The sequence below is a fragment of the Patella vulgata genome, chromosome 5, assembly GCF_932274485.2.
Source record: "Patella vulgata chromosome 5, xgPatVulg1.2, whole genome shotgun sequence".
Classification (NCBI taxonomy): domain Eukaryota; kingdom Metazoa; phylum Mollusca; class Gastropoda; family Patellidae; genus Patella; species Patella vulgata.
In genome coordinates, this window is record NC_065883.2 from 32,552,364 (window position 1) to 32,572,787 (window position 20,424).

Sequence of the window (20,424 nt, forward strand, 5' to 3'; positions counted from 1 at the left end):
AACACGTATAGGCATAAAGCAGGATGTTAAAGCCCGATGAATACAGGACAATTTGACTGGAGTTTTAAAAACGTAAGAAAAATAAATGAAAAATAACATTATCTTTGGCAACTACTTCTACTCACCTTATAAACTTTGTGGAGAGTATGTTGTCATAATCATCAGAAAATATAGATTGACATTTTGTTAAAATATAGCAATTGATGAATTTGTTTATAGTGAAACATAAAAATTATAGTAACAGAAAGCAATTTCTCCTGAAAAGTAAGGCATTCCGCCTCCCACGTGTTTAATATTAATTGAGATTTGGAGAGATATAGGGTGGCCGCATGTGCCCTAAAGATGATATTATATATGATTTAATTTTTAAAACTGCATACCATAAAACCATTTTATCACCCAATAACACATTCTACAGATCTATAATAAAGAATTATATTTATTTATTTGTGCGTGTAAGAAAGGGTTGCGTGATAAATATAATCTTTTACTCGTCATTTTTGATATAAAAAATTATGAACACTCGTCGATGAAGTAAAAAAAAAACAACAAAAAAACAAACTCGCAGACTCTTTTTACATTGTTTGATATCAAAAAGGATTCGTATAGGAGATTCTCTAAAGCAAGGCTGACACTTGCCAGTGCGCAAACTTGTCGCAAACTGGCGTGAAGTGTGCGTAAACCCGTTGTGACTGCGTGCCATGTCGGGACGAGAATTTTTGAAATGTTCAAAATTTTGGTCAAGACAAAATTTAGCGACCGGGTCGTGAACTATGCGCAAACTGTTCGTGAACTCGTCGGGACGATGCGGGAGGATGCGTGCCAGTGCGTGACAGTGCGCGCCATGCCACGACTGTCACGAACTGCCACGAATAGTTCACGACTAGTTCACGAATAGTTCAGGACTACTGCGCGACAGTGGCGTTCGCGTCGGTGCAGGTGTATATATAGGTCTTCCTGGACACTGCTCTCCATTCCAGAGATCGCCAGCAGGACACAGGCGCATTATCAGGCTGATAGTGTCGGGGTGCTGATGCATCGTCGTCAAGAAGCAACGGAACCTTTGAGACAAAATTCCAAAGGGATTCTCCACGACACGTCGGACACGAGACAACCTGTAGCTGTAAATGCGTTCTCGTAGGACCTGTGACCGATGAAAGAATGGTTTCATCATCCAGGTTCGGAGAGCAAAGGCCTCACCCCCTACGAAGTGATAGGGCACTGGCTGGTCATCATTAGGGGGTGGTTCTGGTTGAGGCACTCCAGCTCTGTTCTCTTCTACAGCATCATGCAGGGAACAGTTACTCCATGTTCCTCCATCCGACGCACCACCCTCTGCCCCAACATCCACATAGAGGAACTTGTAGGTAGCATCTGCCACTGCCATCAGAACAATGCTGTGGAAGCCCTTGTAGTTGTAGTAGTAAGAGCCAGCATTGGGTGGCTTCTTCATGGCGACGTGCTTGCCGTCCACAGCCCCCAGACAGTTGTGGTAGTTCCATCTGGAGCTGAACCTGGCAGTAACTTCTTTCCACTCCTCTTCAGTTTTGGGGCAGCGCAGCACTTCGTCCTTGTATACCGCGATGATGGCTTTACACACCTCGGGTATGAACTTGCAGATGGTACTTGCTTCAACCCTGAAGCTGTACTGCAGACTTGGATAGGAATTTCCAGTGGCTAGGAAGCGGAGGGTGACAGCTAGCGTGAGTCCAACTTGAAGCATTTCCCTCATGAAGGTGGACTGCTTCTGGAGGCGAGGGGTTAACTTCTCAACCATCTCTTGGAACAGGTCAGGTGTGATTCTGAGGTAATTTTTGTAGCCCCTTTGATCTTCCTTGTGGAGTTCAGTCAGTAAACTGTCATACTGTCCAAACTCTTGCCTTCTGGTCAACCATTCCCTGGCCCACACTTTCCTTTGTGTCTTTCTTCGAGGTGGGGTTGCCTTTGCTTGCTCTTCTGCCCCTTCCAGCCTTTTCTGCTGCTCTTGAACAATGGCTAGAGCAGGTGCCAGGTATAGGCATCTTCTCTTCTCTGCAATGATTGTGTCTCTGACATTCAGCATGTTGTCTCTTTCACAGCCAATCCAAAAATGACCAGGGGTTGGGGAGGCCCCCTTTTTATATGGCGTGCCCAAGTCGGCACGACACCGTCCGAATTGCGCAAACTCGTCGTGCCAGTGCGGGAAGTGCGTAAACAATGCGCAAACTATGCGCGAACTCGTCGTGCCAGTTCGTGTCAATGTGGACACTGATGGGCACGCATCCGTGAACTCGTCGTGAACTATGCGTGAACTAGTCGTGAACAGTGCGGGAGCCTCCCAGTTCGTGCCCCAAAATGGCACGACTTGCCACGACAAAATCGTGACCAAAAGTCGTGCAAGTGTCAGCCCGGCTTTAGTCTCAGCTTTGTGGTCATTTACAAAATAAAACAGCACATCCACCTTCGAATCATTATTCGTGACCAATATTTCGAAAATATTTGTCTCGTTTCTTTTTTGTTTTTTTTTTTCACTGGAATCGTGTGATTTTCTTCAGTGTTATCATTCAGATCAAATGCTGAAGGACCGGGAAAAGGCGTTTAAGACAATTAGACAATGCAGTATTCAAGATTATCTGAGGGATAATCCCTATACCCCACCACCACCCCTGTTATTTTTTATTAGTAATTTAAGCTTACGTTGATAAAGCAAGCGACAAAGGGAAATTTTAAAATACTATTTTTAACCCTATTCTTTCATGTTCGAAGAATAATAGCACATAACAAAGCTATTTCACTTATTTTCTTCTAATCTTCAAATTATGATTTTAAAGAAAATATCAGAATCAGAGTTTATCCCCATGTGGCGAAATGTATCCCCAGATAGACCAGGGGCGTGTGAGTGATTTTAATATTGCGGGAACTATACTAAAACTTAATTACCTCAAGTTTTGCAGATTGCTGGTCAATCACAATGTTTGTGGTCACACATTTTTTATATTTTATTTTATGATGAAATGAAATGAGGTTTACATTGTAACGTCCTAACCAAATTGGCAAATGAAGATGGGTCCCGGTCTGTGGCGTTTCCGTCTGCTCTACCCTACGTCCTGCCCACTGACAAGTTGAAACCACACTGCAAAATCCCAAGGAACTTTTTTTGGCCCAAACCGGGATCGAACCCAGGGCTCATCTGTTCGAAATTAAAACCACGAATAAAAATTCAATGTTGATCAATATTGATATGTTATTGTGCCGTGAAATAGAGAGAGAGAGAAATGGGGTTTAACGTCCACTCGACTCAAACTAGGTTATTTCATGACTAAAATATGGTTTAATTTTATTTCCGATTCAGAAAACCTTTATTACTCAGCTATCGTAGCAATGATCTCTGTGTTAAAATTATATTTGGAATGTGTTTAACCAGCTCTATTACATATGTGATATATGACTGGCACCAATATTGTCCTTTAAGACACAATTAACAGTGTGTAATCAGTACACGGGTCGTGTACCCCATGGTTTCGGGTCAATTTGTAATGAACAAATTGAAATAGCCTATAAGCAGCACACGAAGTGTTACATACGGGCAGCTAAATTGTACTTAATAATATTAATATAAAAGAAAATTAGGTTAGGCCTATTTAATCTTCCATACTATATTATAAAACTAAAGTTTCACTTTATTTACCAAGAAAACCGATAAAATAAGTAATTAATTAGACTTTGCTCCGATATATATAAGCAATTTCAAGCTGTCACCAATAATGATCGAACCCATTGCCTACTGCTTAGTAGGCCTACTGAAATGTGGATTTATAAAAATTATTGGCGGTATGTTCCCCAATACGTAATGAGCCGAACATCCATGGAGCCGAATAACCACCAATTGAAAATTCGTCTGCATTTGATCTAGATCATCAAGCCTTCTTGAATCGACATTCGCGTTGGCGTTGACCACTGGCACATTATTTCCAATCTTGTTTGTCTTTTAACTTTGGATTGAATAAAACAACCAACAGTAGTTTTCACTATTGTTTAAAAAGTAAATATGCCAGTGGGAAATAAAAATAGGTTATGGATTTCGTTTTTGTATATTGGTCTCCATCTCTGATGAATACTACATACTGTGATTTCGTGACATTATACTAACCCATCACCCCATTCGTGGGGTGAAAGCAAAGTTCGAACGACTAGATGATCGAGTCTACCAGCTTATCCAACGAACTCAATCAGAACTTTGTACCCGACCAGAATGGCTGCTGTTGTGAGGAGAAAGTTGTTTCAATGCAGTGCTGTTTCTAAGTTATGTCTGTCCAGGCAGCTTTCAGTTACATCAACATTATTATCGAAGGAGTATGGTTAACTTTTATTTCGATAATGTTTTGGGAAAATATATAGTATAATACAATAGGCCTAGATCTACATCGGTAGGAAAATGATAAATACTAATAACTAATAGTATTAGTACTAGTATTAATAGCCTACTGAAATAGCCTATGAGAGTAGATTCTATTCTGGATTCTATTAGAATTTGGCTACATTAGATCTAGATCTTATTTGACATATGTGACCCCCCACAGCATACTGAGTCACAATGAGGAAATTTTGAAAATTGAGTTATTGTTATTTTCACATTTTCCAACTCATTACCTTCAATTTGATGTATAGTTTGTTTGTATTGGGCAAAAATTGACTGAGCTGTGTCCATTAGAAGCTACCCAACTCACAAAGGTAAGTTTTGAGAAAAAGCAAGTCAAAGATTTGATATGTTCCAAAACAAAACCCCATAGCAACAATTAAGGCCATTTATCTGCTGTTTTGTCGTTGAATATATCTTTCCATGGGTTTTCAGGGGTGCTGAAGAGGAAAATCGTAGTAAAAATTTGACCCGACTATTTCCGCAATTTATTTGCTATATTTTGTTGTTTAATATGTTTTTTATTTAGGATTTCAAGGGTGCTGACGACGAAAATTTTAATAAATGCACTCCTTTCGTAACGAAACATCCACAACACATACGGCATAATATTCACATGATAGTGTTATACTGAAGAACAATCTATACATTAGTAGTCAGGTTGTGTATAATATAACTTTAGTGAGATTAACTCAGTTAATCTCATCAATTAATTAGCACCTTAGTGCCAGCTAGTGGTCAGGGGATTAAGATTGTTGATTGGATAATCATCAAAGAAGCTGCAACAGCTGTACGCGTGTTCATTTAACACGTGAATTAAAATAAGATTTTGCGTGTACGATAGGTCTATTATTATTTTCAGGTACCGTGACGTTATCAAAATATGAGTCCCTATAGAAATGACAATTTCATAGTCAGTGTTTACGTTCACTTTCGTGCATTTTGGCTTTGATGTAAATATCAACATTATTCAGAGGATACTCAATGGCAGACTCAAGAATCGTTGCATTTCGGCTCGTTGGTCATTCTCATTTTTTTGACCCATTGTGATAAGAGAATTTTAAACAATAATATCCGCTTTACAACGATGCCAATTGTTATGCAAGAGGAATGACCGGTCGTCTCACTGCGAGCGAAGAAAAATAGCTAATTTCTATAAGAGAATACTTGTCGAAATGTTCTGTTACTATATTGTATATTTATATTGGAAAACTTGGTCACCAGGACTGAGTGAGAGCAGTTAACTTATATTATTTATAAAGGAAATTCGCCTAATTATGAATGTCCGTATCAATTTTGATAAAAACGCTTGTTTTACTTTATTGTCAATATTTGCTGATAAACGAATGTTGTTTCAGTAGATTGGGCTGCGTATGTGTAATAAGTACTAATAGTATAAAATTAACTTATTTTTAAGATGGTACATGCATTAATAAAGAAATTAAGTTTGCCAGGTGAAACTAAAAGCACCCAATCGCAGCTAAAACACATCAGTATATCTCAACGTTTTTAGTTACGTTCTCGTAGCTAAGAGTGACCAGAGATCACAGTGCCAAGTCGCTTTAGTTACGTTTTCCGGTTGAAATCTTGGTCTCCAGTCTCCCACTCGGATTCAAGGGTTAAGGCCGAAAGCATCATTTAATTAAATTCAATGTTTTTAAAAAGTTTCCTGTCTAATGCCACTAAATCCTGAATTTTGAGTCCGGAATAAAAATAATGATCAAGAATAAGTTTTTTTACTCTCTGAAAAAGGTTTGGTACAAAAATGACCATGTTTTACTTTTAGGAGCTTCGATAATTAACTTAACTTAAAAATTTTAACGTGTTAACCAGTTAAAGGAAATTCTAACTTGCTCTTAGCCCTGGGCTGTTAGTGACATTTAAAACACTTCTTTCAGTTTTTATAGTTCATTAGTTGAAATGAAGATTTCAAATAAATTTAAATGTTGTAAGGCCCCTTAAGCGAAATAAGCCAATGTTTGATGACGAAAGCCTTATGCACTTAAAACCATTCTTGGGGATTGGATGGGCGAATGGTTAGCATGTGCGCGCTGTATCATAAGGTCTGTTATTGAGTCAACTGGCGTGGTTTCGATTCCCTAGTTGTATGTGACAAGGAGTAGTGTCGCCTGTCGAACCTCGCTGGTTTTCTCCGGGTCCTCCTTTTTCCTTCCACTGCTAAAGACCCCTAAGTGCAAGCGAATTATTGAAAAAAAATTGAACCATGTTTTAGTCCCAAAATGACCTAGTTTGTGTCGAGTGGAAGTTAAACCCCATTTCTCTCTTTCTCTTAATTAAAACCAACCTGCTGTCACAGGCATGTGTTCACTTTGACTGTTTGAAAATTTCATGTATTTGGTTGATTGGGTCCTACAACTTTTATTGTCAGGAATCTTTATTTGGGTTGATCGATCAACTATGATCTGAAAGAAAGTACATTCTGTTGATGGAGCGGGAGGGGGACTACTTACATGTATGCCCCTGACCCCTTCTGAATCATTTCTGGGAAATATTCATGTGGCAAAACTACAGAAAATAATTACCATGTAACCAGTGAAGAGCTGTTTCATTTAAACTAGAGACAAAAAAAAAAACCAACCTCAAATATCCTTAAAAATGCTTCATGTCCCACAGATTTAGAAATTGCAAATATATGACATTTGTCTCAAAACAAGTGATAAGCTTATATATGTTGACTCCACATCTGCCTGAAATTTCAGAATTTGCTGACCAAACACGTCTTCTTACTTCATGCATAATAATTTACATGGGAAAGTTTGTTTGTGTGTTTGTTTGCTATAGAAGATCAAGAACTTGAACTTACACATTTTAAATAACTTGATGATAATCATTTTTTAGAATAGAAATTTAAAGAGCACATAAAGTGACCATATATACTAGAGGAAGTCTATACGATGTTCTTGAAGTCAGTGTTTTCACACTTTACACCAATTTCATTCAAATTCTACCATAATTCATTGAGACATCTTCACTCAAAGTTGCAAATATAGACCTGCCCTAATGCCTATTTGAATTCTCCAAAACACTAAAGTTTTTCAAATGCAGATGTGTGTGTGTGTTTACTGACTGATTCCTTAAAGATGCATTATGTAAGATTTACTTTGATTTAGATAAAGAGCTGGCTGTTCTTTCTATAATATTTCATAAAAATTATCCTAGCAACGGTACTTGCCATTAGTCTTGATTATCAATTTTATCTTAAAATTTTACATCTCACATGTGTTCTAAATACTTCTAACCCATTTAAATCTCGACCATCCGTTGGTGTGGCGAGTTGATTATAGGATTGTCATGTTAATAAATGTCTAAACATTTGAAGCCAAAATAAAGACCTGCAATAGGCAGATTTAGCTCTTACATAATACATCTTTACTCCCCAGCATAATGAAATAAAGAATTAACTATGGAAGAATATGTTTTATATTAAAACAAAAAGACAAAGTAGCATACCATATAAAACGAGTGGTTAATTGGATTATAATTTTTTCATTGATATGCCATATCCCAGACATTTGCTGCGACATAATTCCCCTTCCCCAGATCAGATTGAATTTGAGTAAGCCAACAAAGCAAAATGATAGTGTTCTGATTAAAACAACAAGATCAGGTTTTGAAATTGTTATTAAAGTTGCTAATATGAACATCAATGAAGCTAATATAAATAATTAATTATGTCAGCTTTTATGAAACATAATGGTTTCAAGTTTCAAGTATTGATCATATTTAATTCAATTCATCAGCATGTCTTGTCATTTAGATATAGCCTACACAAAAAATGGAGAAAGAACATTTAGAGTTGTCTTGTAGTGTAAGCTTTAAATATCATATGCAGATATGTCCTGAGAAATGATTACTATAGACTATAACCTCATTAATGTATATGGATTTAGTTCAGAAATGATCTAGTTTTGTTGGCTAGACATTGAAATGCACTGAATGAAACGCCTCATTGCATGTAAGGTATCTAACCTCTGTCCACATATGAATTATTATATAATTCACAACTGCTAATGTTGTTCTCATATACTGTTATTTATTTCAGAAATGCAAGAAAAGAAATCGGTGAATCATCTAATTTGATGGATATTGGTAATAGAGGAATATTTTCAGAAGAACATGACATGTTTAGAACAAGTGTTAGAAGATTCATGCAAGATGAAGTAGCTCCAAACCATGATCAGTAAGATTTGAAATTTGTTTAATACATAACCAAGAGAAGAAGCAGCGATACTGTCACAGACATTGTCAACTACAAATTATACAACCTATTTAATAATAAGGCCTTTGGGGGAAAGGAGCCTTATGATATAAGCTTTACGATATAAGCTTGCATGATATTTAATACTTTAGAAAAGATTTGTCTACTGTCTAGATAATTCTTATTATAGAAAGAAAGAGAAATGGGGTTTAACATCCACGCGACAAACAAATTCATTTCGGGACTAACACATGGTTCAATTTTATTTCAGTAATTCGCTTGCACTTAGGGGTCTTTAGCAGTGGAAGGAAACCAGAGTACCTGTAGAAAACCCATGAGGTTGGATAAGCGACCTTACTACTTGTCATGTACTATTGGGGAATCGAAACCATGCCAGTTGAGTCAATGACAGAGCTTATGATACAGCGTGCAAGTGCTAACCATTCGGCCATCCATTCCCCCCAACCCCCCCTTATGATAGAAGTCTTGTAGCATTGCACATCATAGCTAACGATATTAAATCAACTGACCTTGCAACTCTCCTACAAAATTGCACACATGACAAAAGGAAAAAATGATGTCATTTGAATGGATTTTAAATCTCTATTATTAATTATGATTGCAGATGGGAAAAAGATGGAAATGTTAGTCGTGAGGTAAGTAAACAAGTATTCTTACCTAGCTGATATGTTTCAGTGTTTCTGACAAATGCTTTTGAGATCCAAACCCATACTAGAAAATTTGCCTGTTTTTGGACCTGAACTGTAAAAATAGATAACGAAAGTGCGACAGAATCAACTTTATGTTGTTTTTTTTATAAACAATATTTTATTCATAGATGAATGGTATTAGAGAACAATCATGGCCTATTTAACCCCTCTCCTATAAAAAAAAAAATTAATTTTAACATTTGCAATCAAAATAGTGAAAATTACATGTTTAGTGAGTTGACCTAAATGTATGTGCTTCACTATAATGATGATCCAAAAATTAATAATCGTAAAGTCTTTTGGAGATATCAAAAAATGTATGAATGAACCATTTCAAAAATTTCATTTGAAATATATTTTTGTGCCATAAAGCAAAGTGTGATGAAATAAAAACAGGGTGCCATGAAGTAAAGTGTGTGATGAAATAAGAACTGGGGACAAATGAGATATGAATCATTTACGCACATCTGAATGTAAGGGACAGTGTAATAAGTAATGTTTGGTATATCCTCATGTTTGTGTCTTACTCTTAGATATTTATGGACATTGAGCTCACTGGACACGAGGAGAAGGCAGCTGTGTATAATTTTGTTCTTTCTAGATAAAATACTCTGGATGTCCGTCTGTCCGTCCACAATTTGTTTGTGGACATTCTACAGGTCACAATTCTTATCCGATTTTGACGAAACTTGAAATACAGGTTTATCTCCAAAAGATCTTGGTTCCTTTCGATAGTGACATGTATAGGATCAAAACATCATGGATTATGGCCCCTGATTGTACGAAAAATCAGGTTTTTAGCTTGTGGACACTCTAATGGTCACAATTTTTATCTTATTTTGAATTATGGCCCCTGATTGTATGAAATATCAGGTTTTTAGCTTGTGGTTTCTCTAGAGGTCACAATTATTATTCGATTTAAAAAAATGTATCAAATATATCACTGTGACACCCTAATGTTGGTTCAGTTAGTATTTCGTGAAAATCGGACCAAAACTGCCAGACAAAATGGCCGCCCCTGGACCCTTGTATGCGAACATTGTAAAAATATGGTATATCAAGGTTGTGGACCCTCTAGAGGTCACAATTTTGATCTGATTTTGATGAGACTGGAAATTCATCTTTATAACTCAATGATCTTGGTTCCTTTGATATTCGCACATATCGGATTGTAACTTCCTGAATTATGGCCGTTGATTGTACAAAAAATCACGTTTTTAGCTTGTGGTCCCTCTAGAGGTCACAATTTTTATCCGATTTAAAAAAAAAACTTGTGAATATATCTCCGTTTCAACCTAATGACAGCTGAGTTTGAATTTCGTGAAAATCGAACCAAAACTGCTGGACAGAATGGCCGCCCCACGTACACAAATAGTGTAAATGGTAACTTCCTGCATCCATTCGATATTTCGGTTTTACGATATATAAAACCATCACAGAAATAAAAACCAAGGTCGTATATTGTCATTGCCCCTGTCCGTCAGTCCATCACACTTCGGCCACAATTACTGGTGGACACTCTAGGCCATAATTAGGCCCATGATCACTTAGATATGGCCAAAATATAAATAATGCCAACTATATTGAGAGTATTGCTAGACTGATTGTCTATGTGTCATGGTGGTCCATTTTCCAATAAATTTTTGTTTGATTCTTTTAGATAACACTCACGGTTTATAAAATTAAATGTTCTTGTATTGTAAATTCATTTTCAAAAATACATACGCTTTAATTAGAATAAAACGTGTCTGGATGCGTAAATGAATATCCTTCAATCGTAGCTATAAAAACATACACACGCGATAGACAAACGATAACCTTTTTTTATGTTTTTACCTGTTTTCTTCCTTCTTTATATGTAAATAATCTTAATTAAATGAACTTGTCCATAATATCACAACTAACCTATTGTACAATAAAATTGTAATAAACAACAACAATATAGACCAACCAAAATCAAAAACACACTTTTATGGATAACAATTACTATGGTTTATTTCACTGCAACGTTTCACAAGTCGTTATCAAGCATATACACAAATATGCTTGAAACGACTTGTGAAACCTTGTTGAAACGTCGCAGTGAAATAAACCATAGTAATTGTTATCCATAAAAGTGTGTTTTTGATTATGTTCCAATTACTAAATGCGATTCAAAGAAAATATAGACCAACATTTTTAGCAAGTCTTCATGGCTAGATCTTTTGAAAATGATACATATTAATGACTAATGTTTAAAAATAGTGACTACAAAGTGTCAAGTGAATACTGAAACGGTGTGTCCAATTTCTTATGCATGTTTATGTGCAGGTAAAGGGTGATAAACGGTGATAAACAATAAATTAGACATTTTATAAACTATTCGATATTTGTTTCCATGGATATCGCCCAGCTCAAATGCAATTTTATCATGGTATATGCTTCATGACTATGGAAACTGAGTAAATATTTGTAACCAGTCAACATTCACAAAAATTACAGCTGAAAAATGGGGGACAACTCTTAAAAAGTGGACATGATCCAGCAATCTGTAATGTTTTAGTTTTGACAAATTTTGTGGGAGCCCAAATATTGTTGTAAATCAAAGCCACTCATTAATTATTCAACACTCAGGAGGCCACCCTACATGATGAGAAGGGTTTTAAAAAGTTTTCCACAAAAATGATGTGAACATACAGATGCCATACATAATTGATATCTACTCTCGGTCATTTTTTTGCCAGTGGGATTTCAAATAAAAGCCTGTCTCTAATTTATTGCTTAAAAATATTCTATTTTTTCCTGATATCTCTTTTTGCCTATAAAATTGTATCTCATGACACATGGAGAAGGTAGGGGATGTGGGTAGAGAAAGGGTCCTGCGACAATCTTGAACCATTGACAATTACGTCCGTTGTTACCAAATGATTTAGAATTATGTATTCCATATTGTACTGACACTGTCCCACTCTTTTAATCTGTGGATAATTGAACAGGTTGGGGAAAGAGTCGCAAGATTTGGACAACTGGAAATATAACTGCTTTATAATTATATGTTTAATTTTTAATTTAGGTGTGGTTAAAAGCTGGAGAAAATGGTTTATTGGGAGTTAATACAGCAGCTGAACTAGGTGGAATAGGTGGGGATTTCCTGTCAACAGATATTACTTGGGAAGAACAGTATGTACATTCTTCTTACTCTGTGTGTTATACTAGAGCATCTTTAATAATTACACAATAACAAGTCTTTATATTAAAGTACATGTAGTACATATTTTTACTCTTGAGATACGGCCTACTCCTATTTCAAATTGCAACTATCAAGGGTTATTTTACATGCACGCCAATGTGTACACAGGACCTTGGCTTTTAGTCCCACCCAATCGACTAGACACTGCTCCATGCCAGATCTTCAATTCTGCAACACTGACAAAGGCATTTGTTTCAATGGCATTTAGATAAACAGGACACAATTCTATGGAATACAATTATTGTTTATTACTGAGCAACGTTTCGTCTTACTTTTCTAGTCGTCATCATTGCTAGAGAAGTCTAGTAGTATGTCGCTCAGTATTAAACAATATTGAACAAGGGGCCTCTGTGAGCCAGTGCCTTACTCATGAGCACTGAGACGTGATCAGAAATTGAAAAAGTGTTTTTGATCATAAGATGATGATTTTCAAACTCGAACACTACATGTTTTTGTTTAACAAATGTTTGCATCCAGAAGTACTGGAAGCCAATCAAATTTTAATTATTTTATTTTATAATTAATCCTGTGCTTGTAATAAATACTTAAAATTATAAGTTAATAAATTTTTGGCAGAGTGAGCTGTAAATCCATTGTCTTGCCAAAAACAGTACATAGATAATTCTTATAGTAAAGTATTAAATTATCTGTATGTATCAATTTATTTCAGAATGTATGTAAACTGTACAGGTCCAGGGTTTACCCTACATTCTGATATTGTCATGCCATATATCACACACTATGGAACCAAGGAGCAGATAGAGAAATTCATTCCTAAAATGGTATCGGGGGAATGGATTGGGGCTATAGCCATGACAGAGCCTGGGGCTGGAAGGTAATGTTGATTGTTTGAGGTGTTTAAAATATATATCTCCTTAATGTGTAAATTTGGATTCAGATTATTACTAGTGCCTTTTTCAAAAGTTATTGGCAAAAGAATTAATTAGGGTTACCCTGACATCTATTCAATGAGCCATGTTTGAAATAAATATTGCTTAGATAATGTTGACTATATTTACACATTGAGTATATTGAAAATACCTTGATTCAACAGACAGCGGCTCTGACAAATATTGACAGATGACTATTAGGGAATGGGCCTAGATTAGAACAAAAAAAAAACCCACACAAAAAACATTTACAAAGTTAAAATGCCATTTATTTTCTTTACTACTTTAGCGTTTACTTGAAAAAAAGTAAGATCAGCTTTTTGTTGAAGGAAAGCTTTAATTACAGCTTTATCAACAATAAAGGCTTATTCCTTTGTTTTAGTCAAGTAAACCTGTTGAATCATGTATGCACATAAATGTATAAGCTATACTTATGTGAATGTTATATACTACCGGTATGTCAAAAGGGGTGATAAAATTATTATAAAATTGGGTGATATAGATTGCCGTAACATTTTAGTATGTAGTATAATAAGTGCATGACACTGTATGTGATAATTTATTTTAGTATGACACTTGCTTTCAAAAACAGTTGTTATCCTCCAGTCACCTATTGTTAATTTTCTTTCAAATTTTCATCCATTTACAATTTTCAGTGATCTACAGGGAATAAGAACCAATGCAAAAAAAGATGGTGATGATTATATATTAAATGGTAGTAAAGTCTTTATTACCAATGGTTATATGTCAGATGTGTGTATTGTTGTAGCCATTACTAACACATCAGCCAAATCTGTAGCACATGGTATTAGTTTATTTCTGGTAGAAGCTACAATGCCAGGATTTATCAAAGGCAAAAAATTAAAAAAGATTGGATTAAAAGCTCAGGTAAGTAATTATTTTAAAGAGTTCAACATGGTCTTCAGAAACTCTTGCAAGTATGTACCTTGTAGCTATAATTTGGATGGGTGTTGAGTACAGAGCAGTTATGTTCACTCTCTTCAGAACACCTCTTGCCACTTGGCTCGTGTGAAGGGTGAGCCATGGAGGCTCAGTGGATAAGGTACTGGCTGGCTAACCAGGTGTTGAACAAGAAAGTTCTTTGGGATTTTCCAGCCCGTTTTCCCCTTGGCGATGGTACAGGACAGTTTCTAGTCGTTTGAAGAAAGGTAGAGGTCCAGTGTACAGATTGGCATGCACGTAAAAGAACCCTTGACAGCTGGAATTCGAAATAAGAGTCGGCTGTAGTGCTACCATCTGGACAAAATTTCCCTCATAGCACGCTGTATGGTGCAAGCCTGTTTTCTTTAGCCCAGACATTAAACCCCATTTCATTTCATCTGAAATGTCCCAGATTTTTTTGTGAGTGACAGGTGTTAGTAAAAAAGTGTACAGTTGTGTGGAAAGAGTAAGCATATATTGCCCAATGTACATGTATGACACCTGCTATGCACGTTGGTACTCTCCATCCATTGCTCCTTAGTATACAGTATTGAAGAAGTATATTTTCACTGCTAGAAGTAAATTGAGATGACTGACTACTCTACCATAAATACTATATGTAAACTAGGATATTCAGTATCCAAATTTCTCGTCCTTGTGGTTATTAGTAATTCTGGTTAATATTTTGATTAATTTCTAGGATACTGCAGAACTTTTTTTCGAAGATGTTCGTCTTCCAAAAAGTGCTCTATTAGGTGAAGAAAATAAAGGTTTCTATTACTTAATGAATGAACTTCCCCAAGAAAGATTGCTGATAGCAGCCATGGGACAAGCTAACTGTGAATGGATGTTTGAAGAAACTAGAAACTATGTGAAGAATAGAAAAGCATTTGGCAAAACGTTGTCCAATTTACAGGTTTGTAATATATGTTAGCATAATGATAACAGTTTATAATAGCATGTTTGAAGTCAGAATTCTGTTTTAAAACTGAAATTCATATTATCGTTATTTACCAAAAACTGTTTTAAATTAATTTACCATCCAAAATAAAAAAGAATTTATCTCGAAATCAAATACTGTACCCACTGAAAATGTTACCTCTCCACCATATGGATGACAAATCGCAGCTCTACACATAGGTTAAAACTATCTACTTCCCTTACAGATTTCTCTCAAATATTGCAACCACTAAAACAGTTTTTTTATGATTAATATTTTTATTATTTTAAAAAAATTGGTACATTATTCAATATCATCAACATAAACTATAACACATACTTATGAAAGAACAATTATAGAAATGGGGATATAGAACATATTATTGCATCAGATTGTTTCAAACCATCTTTTCTTTTGCAGACTATACAGCATAAATTAGCTGAACTTAAAACACAGGTGTGTGTTGGAAGAGCTTTTGTGGACCAGTGTTTAAAAACTCATAATGAAAGAGGTCTTGATTCATCTACAGCCAGTATGGCTAAATATTGGTAAGTATATTTTAAATTATCCACTTTAAACTGTATGATTAGAAAATATCTAAACTTCCAGGCTAGACAAGGCAAGTGTGTTGAGACCTGTGTTGAAAGTGATAGTGCACATGAAAACTCTTAACAGTTGGAGTAATATCAAAATGTTGGTTTGACGAGACAAATTCCCTATTACAAAACAGCACAAAGTCTACCAGTATCAGAATCATTATCTATAATCTATTATGCTCTAAAAAAAGATTAAATGAGGTATTAATGTGTAGACCTGGGCCTTAGTGAGGAGTTTCCAATATTGTCCATAAAACCTTCAGGACCTACAACATTGCTCAAATGAAGTCAAATTACTCAAAGTTTTTTTACCATGATATCATAACATCATTATATATTTTTATGAGACCATTACTGTAATCTGTTACATATCTATGATTACATGGCAACTCAATACAAGATTTTCTTTTTATATGCCCACATTTTCATGTGGACATATATTTACGTCGCCCCTGTCTGTCTGTCCATCCGTCCACAATTTGTTTGTGGACACTCTACAGGTTACAATTCTTATCTGATTTTGACGAAACTTGAAATATAGGTTTATCTTCAAAAGATCTCAATTCATTTCGATATTGGCATGTATCAGATCAAAACTTCATGGATTATGGCCCCTGATTGTACGAAAAATCTCGTTTTTAGTTTGTGGACACTCTATAGGTCACAATTTTTATCCGATTCAGATGAACAGATATCTCATGGAGTGTTGTGACTTATTTTTCTTCCAGGATAACTGACTTGCAGAACAAAGTAGCTACTGAATGTTTACAGTTACATGGTGGTTGGGGTTATATGTTAGAATATCCAATTGCTAGAGCTTTCCTAGATGCTCGGGTTCAACCTATATATGGTGGAAGTAATGAAATCATGAAAGAATTGATAGCTAGACAGATTATTTCTGATAAATAAATTGATCTTAAAGATATAATATGATTGATAAATAATTGTAACAGTTTACACCATTAACACAATGACAATGCAAATTTGCAAAATGACAAAATCTTGAAAATAAATAGTTTTAAACAACAATCCTGTTAAACATGCATTATGCAAGAGCTAAATCTGCCTATTGCAGGTCTTTCTTTAGGCCTTAAATATTATCTAAATTATAAATTAGACATTATTTAACTTATCAAGACCATAATCAACTCTCAATGCCATCGTTAGCCTGCTATATTTAGTGGATTTGAATACATTTTGTGATGGATGAAAAAAACGTAAAAATGGATAATCGAAACTTTGTTTATTATCGTACCAATGTCCAACGGTAGTAATGACGATTGAGGCTAGCCATATATTGAATCGCTAATATCTCGGTTCAGAGTGAAGCAATTTGAAATTTTCAGCATATTCTGTTTTCATTATCTATTTTTTAACTATCATAGTGAGAACTGTCAGCTCTTTATCTAATCTTACATAATGCCCCTTTAATAATTTTCAAAGCAGATCTCTGCCCATTTTTTTCATTCTGTTATCTTTTTAAATTGATCCACATGTCAGTAAATTCTAAACATGACCATCATAGTGAGGCATCTACATTAAAATAGAAACCCTTTTTGTTATTACAAAAACCTGTTTTGGGAATGATCTTGTACAAGATAGCAAATTATATTGTATAAGGCATGATTCTGTGATAGTATTAGATCAAAAAGTTTCTGGAGTTGTAATAGTTTGTTACATGCAATTTGTTGTAATTGTAGGGCTGAACCTCTATTGAATTTTAAATATCTGTATTCATATTCTCTGATTTATAGTAATAAGTGATTAATGTACTGCCGGTACCATAAATGAAAATCCTATTGTATACGGGTACATTTGTGTCTGGCAACAGTGATACATCCTCATGAAATTTGAAATCTTCATATTGTTGTATACTTATTATGACAGTTTCTTATTTTTGATTGAATTTGAAATTTTTGAAGATGTAAATTTGTATAAATCTAATTCTGTTATTTATATATTTGTTGAATAAATAATATGAATCCAATGCTTCTAATATTATTTTAATAACTTAGTCTCCTTTGGTGCTAGAAATGTTGTTACCTCCCTTTCACTCATGGTGCTCCTCATTTTCAAATGAAATGAAATGAAGTCTAACATCCTACTGTTCTGCTCCTAACCTGGGCTAATGAAGACAGGCATACACCATACAGTGTGCTATGAGGGAAATTTTGCCCGGAGAGCGGCACTACGGCCTACTCTTATATCGAATTCCAACTGTACACGGGACCTCATTTTTTTGTCCCATCTGAATGACTAGACAGCTGTCCTTGTCAGGCTCTCCATCCTACATCACTCACAAGGAGGGACCACGCCGGAAAATCTGGATGAACTTTCTCGGCCAATGCAGGGATCGAACACCTGACCTCCAGGCTAGCGAGTCAGTTTCTTACCCATATAGCCACCGTGCCCCCCACCCCTTCATTTTCAAACCAAAATGCAACAGGTTTAATACATTTGAAACAAACATAAGTTTTGTGCTCTGAAAAAGGTTGTAGGAATGAATTGGGAGTAAAATTGAGTTTGCCCTGGCAGAACAAAACCCCCACCACTCAACATTTGATTAAATGTGCATTTAAACATGCTCTGTAATGGGTTTATGGCACATATTGGACTGTAACTTCCTGGATTATAGCTCCTCTTTGTATAAAAATCACGTACAAAGCTTGCTCCCGCCCCTGCCCAATGCTCACAGTTGTGTCCCCTGTCTTTTGCGCAAAATGTTAAATGTGGACCCCGTTTGTGGAGCCTCCTCTCAACATATTTTTTGTCCGATTCAGATGAATATTTACATTGTCCCCTGTATGGACAAGTTTCCTACAACTATGCAATAGCCTTTTAAAACCGAGCTTTTATAAGCATGTATTTTATAAACTAAATTATAACGGCAAATCTTGAATCTGTAACTGATTTTCTTTTTCAAATTTGATGTGAAGCATTGGAATAATGAGAGCATGAGCCCTATTGATTATCCCTGTTGCCCATCCATTTTTTGCAAAATGGGCATATCTTGCATAGCAACCGCTTGTTAACAGCTCATTTGGGGACTATTAAAATTGATTTGTCCGTCTGTCAGACTTTTCTTGGAACACAATAACTCTCCTTCTAACTGAGCTAGCTTGGTGTATGTGTTTATTAGACCAATGCCTTGATAGCGTTCGAAGATGAACATTTTCGGCTTACGGTAAGGACACGATAACTTTAGTTCTAATTAAGTGAGATCGATGAAACTTGGTGTATATTTTCATGACATCAATACCTTGAATAAGTTCGATAATGAGCATTTTCGGTTCTGGAGTCTTTGGAGCTCGACAACTTTGATTCTAATATAGTGATAGTGGTGAAACTTTGTGTATATATTCATTACATCAATAACTTAACAAAGTTCGATGCTGAGCATGTTCTGCTTAGGCAAAATAGAGACTTCGATCTGATTGGTCGAGACTTTGGAACACAATAGCTCTCCTAATTGAGGTAGAATATTCAAACTTGGTGTAGTGTCTATTTGGTGAATACTATGGCTAAGCAGTAAGCACAGATAAGCAATTGGAGTGTTTGAGACTTTGGAACACGATAACTTTGGTTCTAAATGAGTGACAACGATGAAACTCCGAGTATAGATAAATGTGCAATTGTGTCATCTATTTATTCTGGGATTTCGGCGGGAGACATCAGTCTCCCTGTTGGCTTGTTTTCAAATTTGGTGTGAAGTATTGAGTTCATAAGAGGTTGAACCCAGCGATATTCAGCATTAAGCAACATTCCAATCTTGAGTTAACCCCATTTGCCAAAAGCCTTCTGAACGCGATAGAGGCTAATTTTTTTAACGGATTTTCTTTTTCAAATTTGATTTTTTAAGCATTGGGGTCTTGAAACGACGAACCCTACCAATATTTAGCATTCTGGAGTTATCCCTCTTTTCCCAAGACCTTGTGTATGCGATAGAGGATACAGTTTTTTAATAGATTTATTTTATATGCGATGTGAAGCATTGGGACAATAATATGAGAGGATAGGCCATATTGAATGTCCCTGTTCTCGGCCCATTTCTTGGAACATGTGGGAGTATCTTGCATGACAACCGCTTGGGGTTTTTTTTAATTGCATCATTGCGGGGACTAATTTAATAGAATGACTCTAACAATATGGCCGGCAAAACAGTAACTTTATAGTTTATAGACCAATCGTAAATACCACTGAACATAATTATATGATTATAACGCAACATTGCGTGTTCTATTGTTACGATTGGTTGTTGTTAGATCTCAATCAGTGACTTAATTATACGCGTGTCAATAGCCAACACACATTTTTGTTTTTAATTGCTGATTGAAAAGAACGAAGAAATTAATTAGTTTACGCTATTTAAATGCAGTTGTACTGGCATGCTAATTCCATATTAATCTCAACTAAATTTCGATTACAAATTTGAATATTGCACGAACAGTAAAACACTTGTACATGTATGAAAACATCAGAATAGAACACAACTAGACTATATA

General features: G+C 35.6%; 1 protein-coding gene across 1 annotated transcript; it reads left to right on the plus strand.

Moving 5' to 3' along the window:
• The first annotated feature begins 4,180 nt into the window (after nucleotides 1-4,180).
• LOC126822511 (long-chain specific acyl-CoA dehydrogenase, mitochondrial) lies at nucleotides 4,181-17,909 on the plus strand. Its single transcript, XM_050551445.2, has 9 exons — nucleotides 4,181-4,332; nucleotides 8,460-8,597; nucleotides 9,241-9,271; nucleotides 12,378-12,484; nucleotides 13,225-13,389; nucleotides 14,101-14,332; nucleotides 15,087-15,302; nucleotides 15,747-15,874; nucleotides 16,651-17,909. Exons 1-9 carry the CDS (start codon nucleotides 4,232-4,234, stop codon nucleotides 16,829-16,831), a joined length of 1,299 nt encoding a protein of 432 aa, XP_050407402.1. The 5' UTR covers nucleotides 4,181-4,231; the 3' UTR covers nucleotides 16,832-17,909.
• Nucleotides 17,910-20,424: the final 2,515 nt, after the last annotated feature.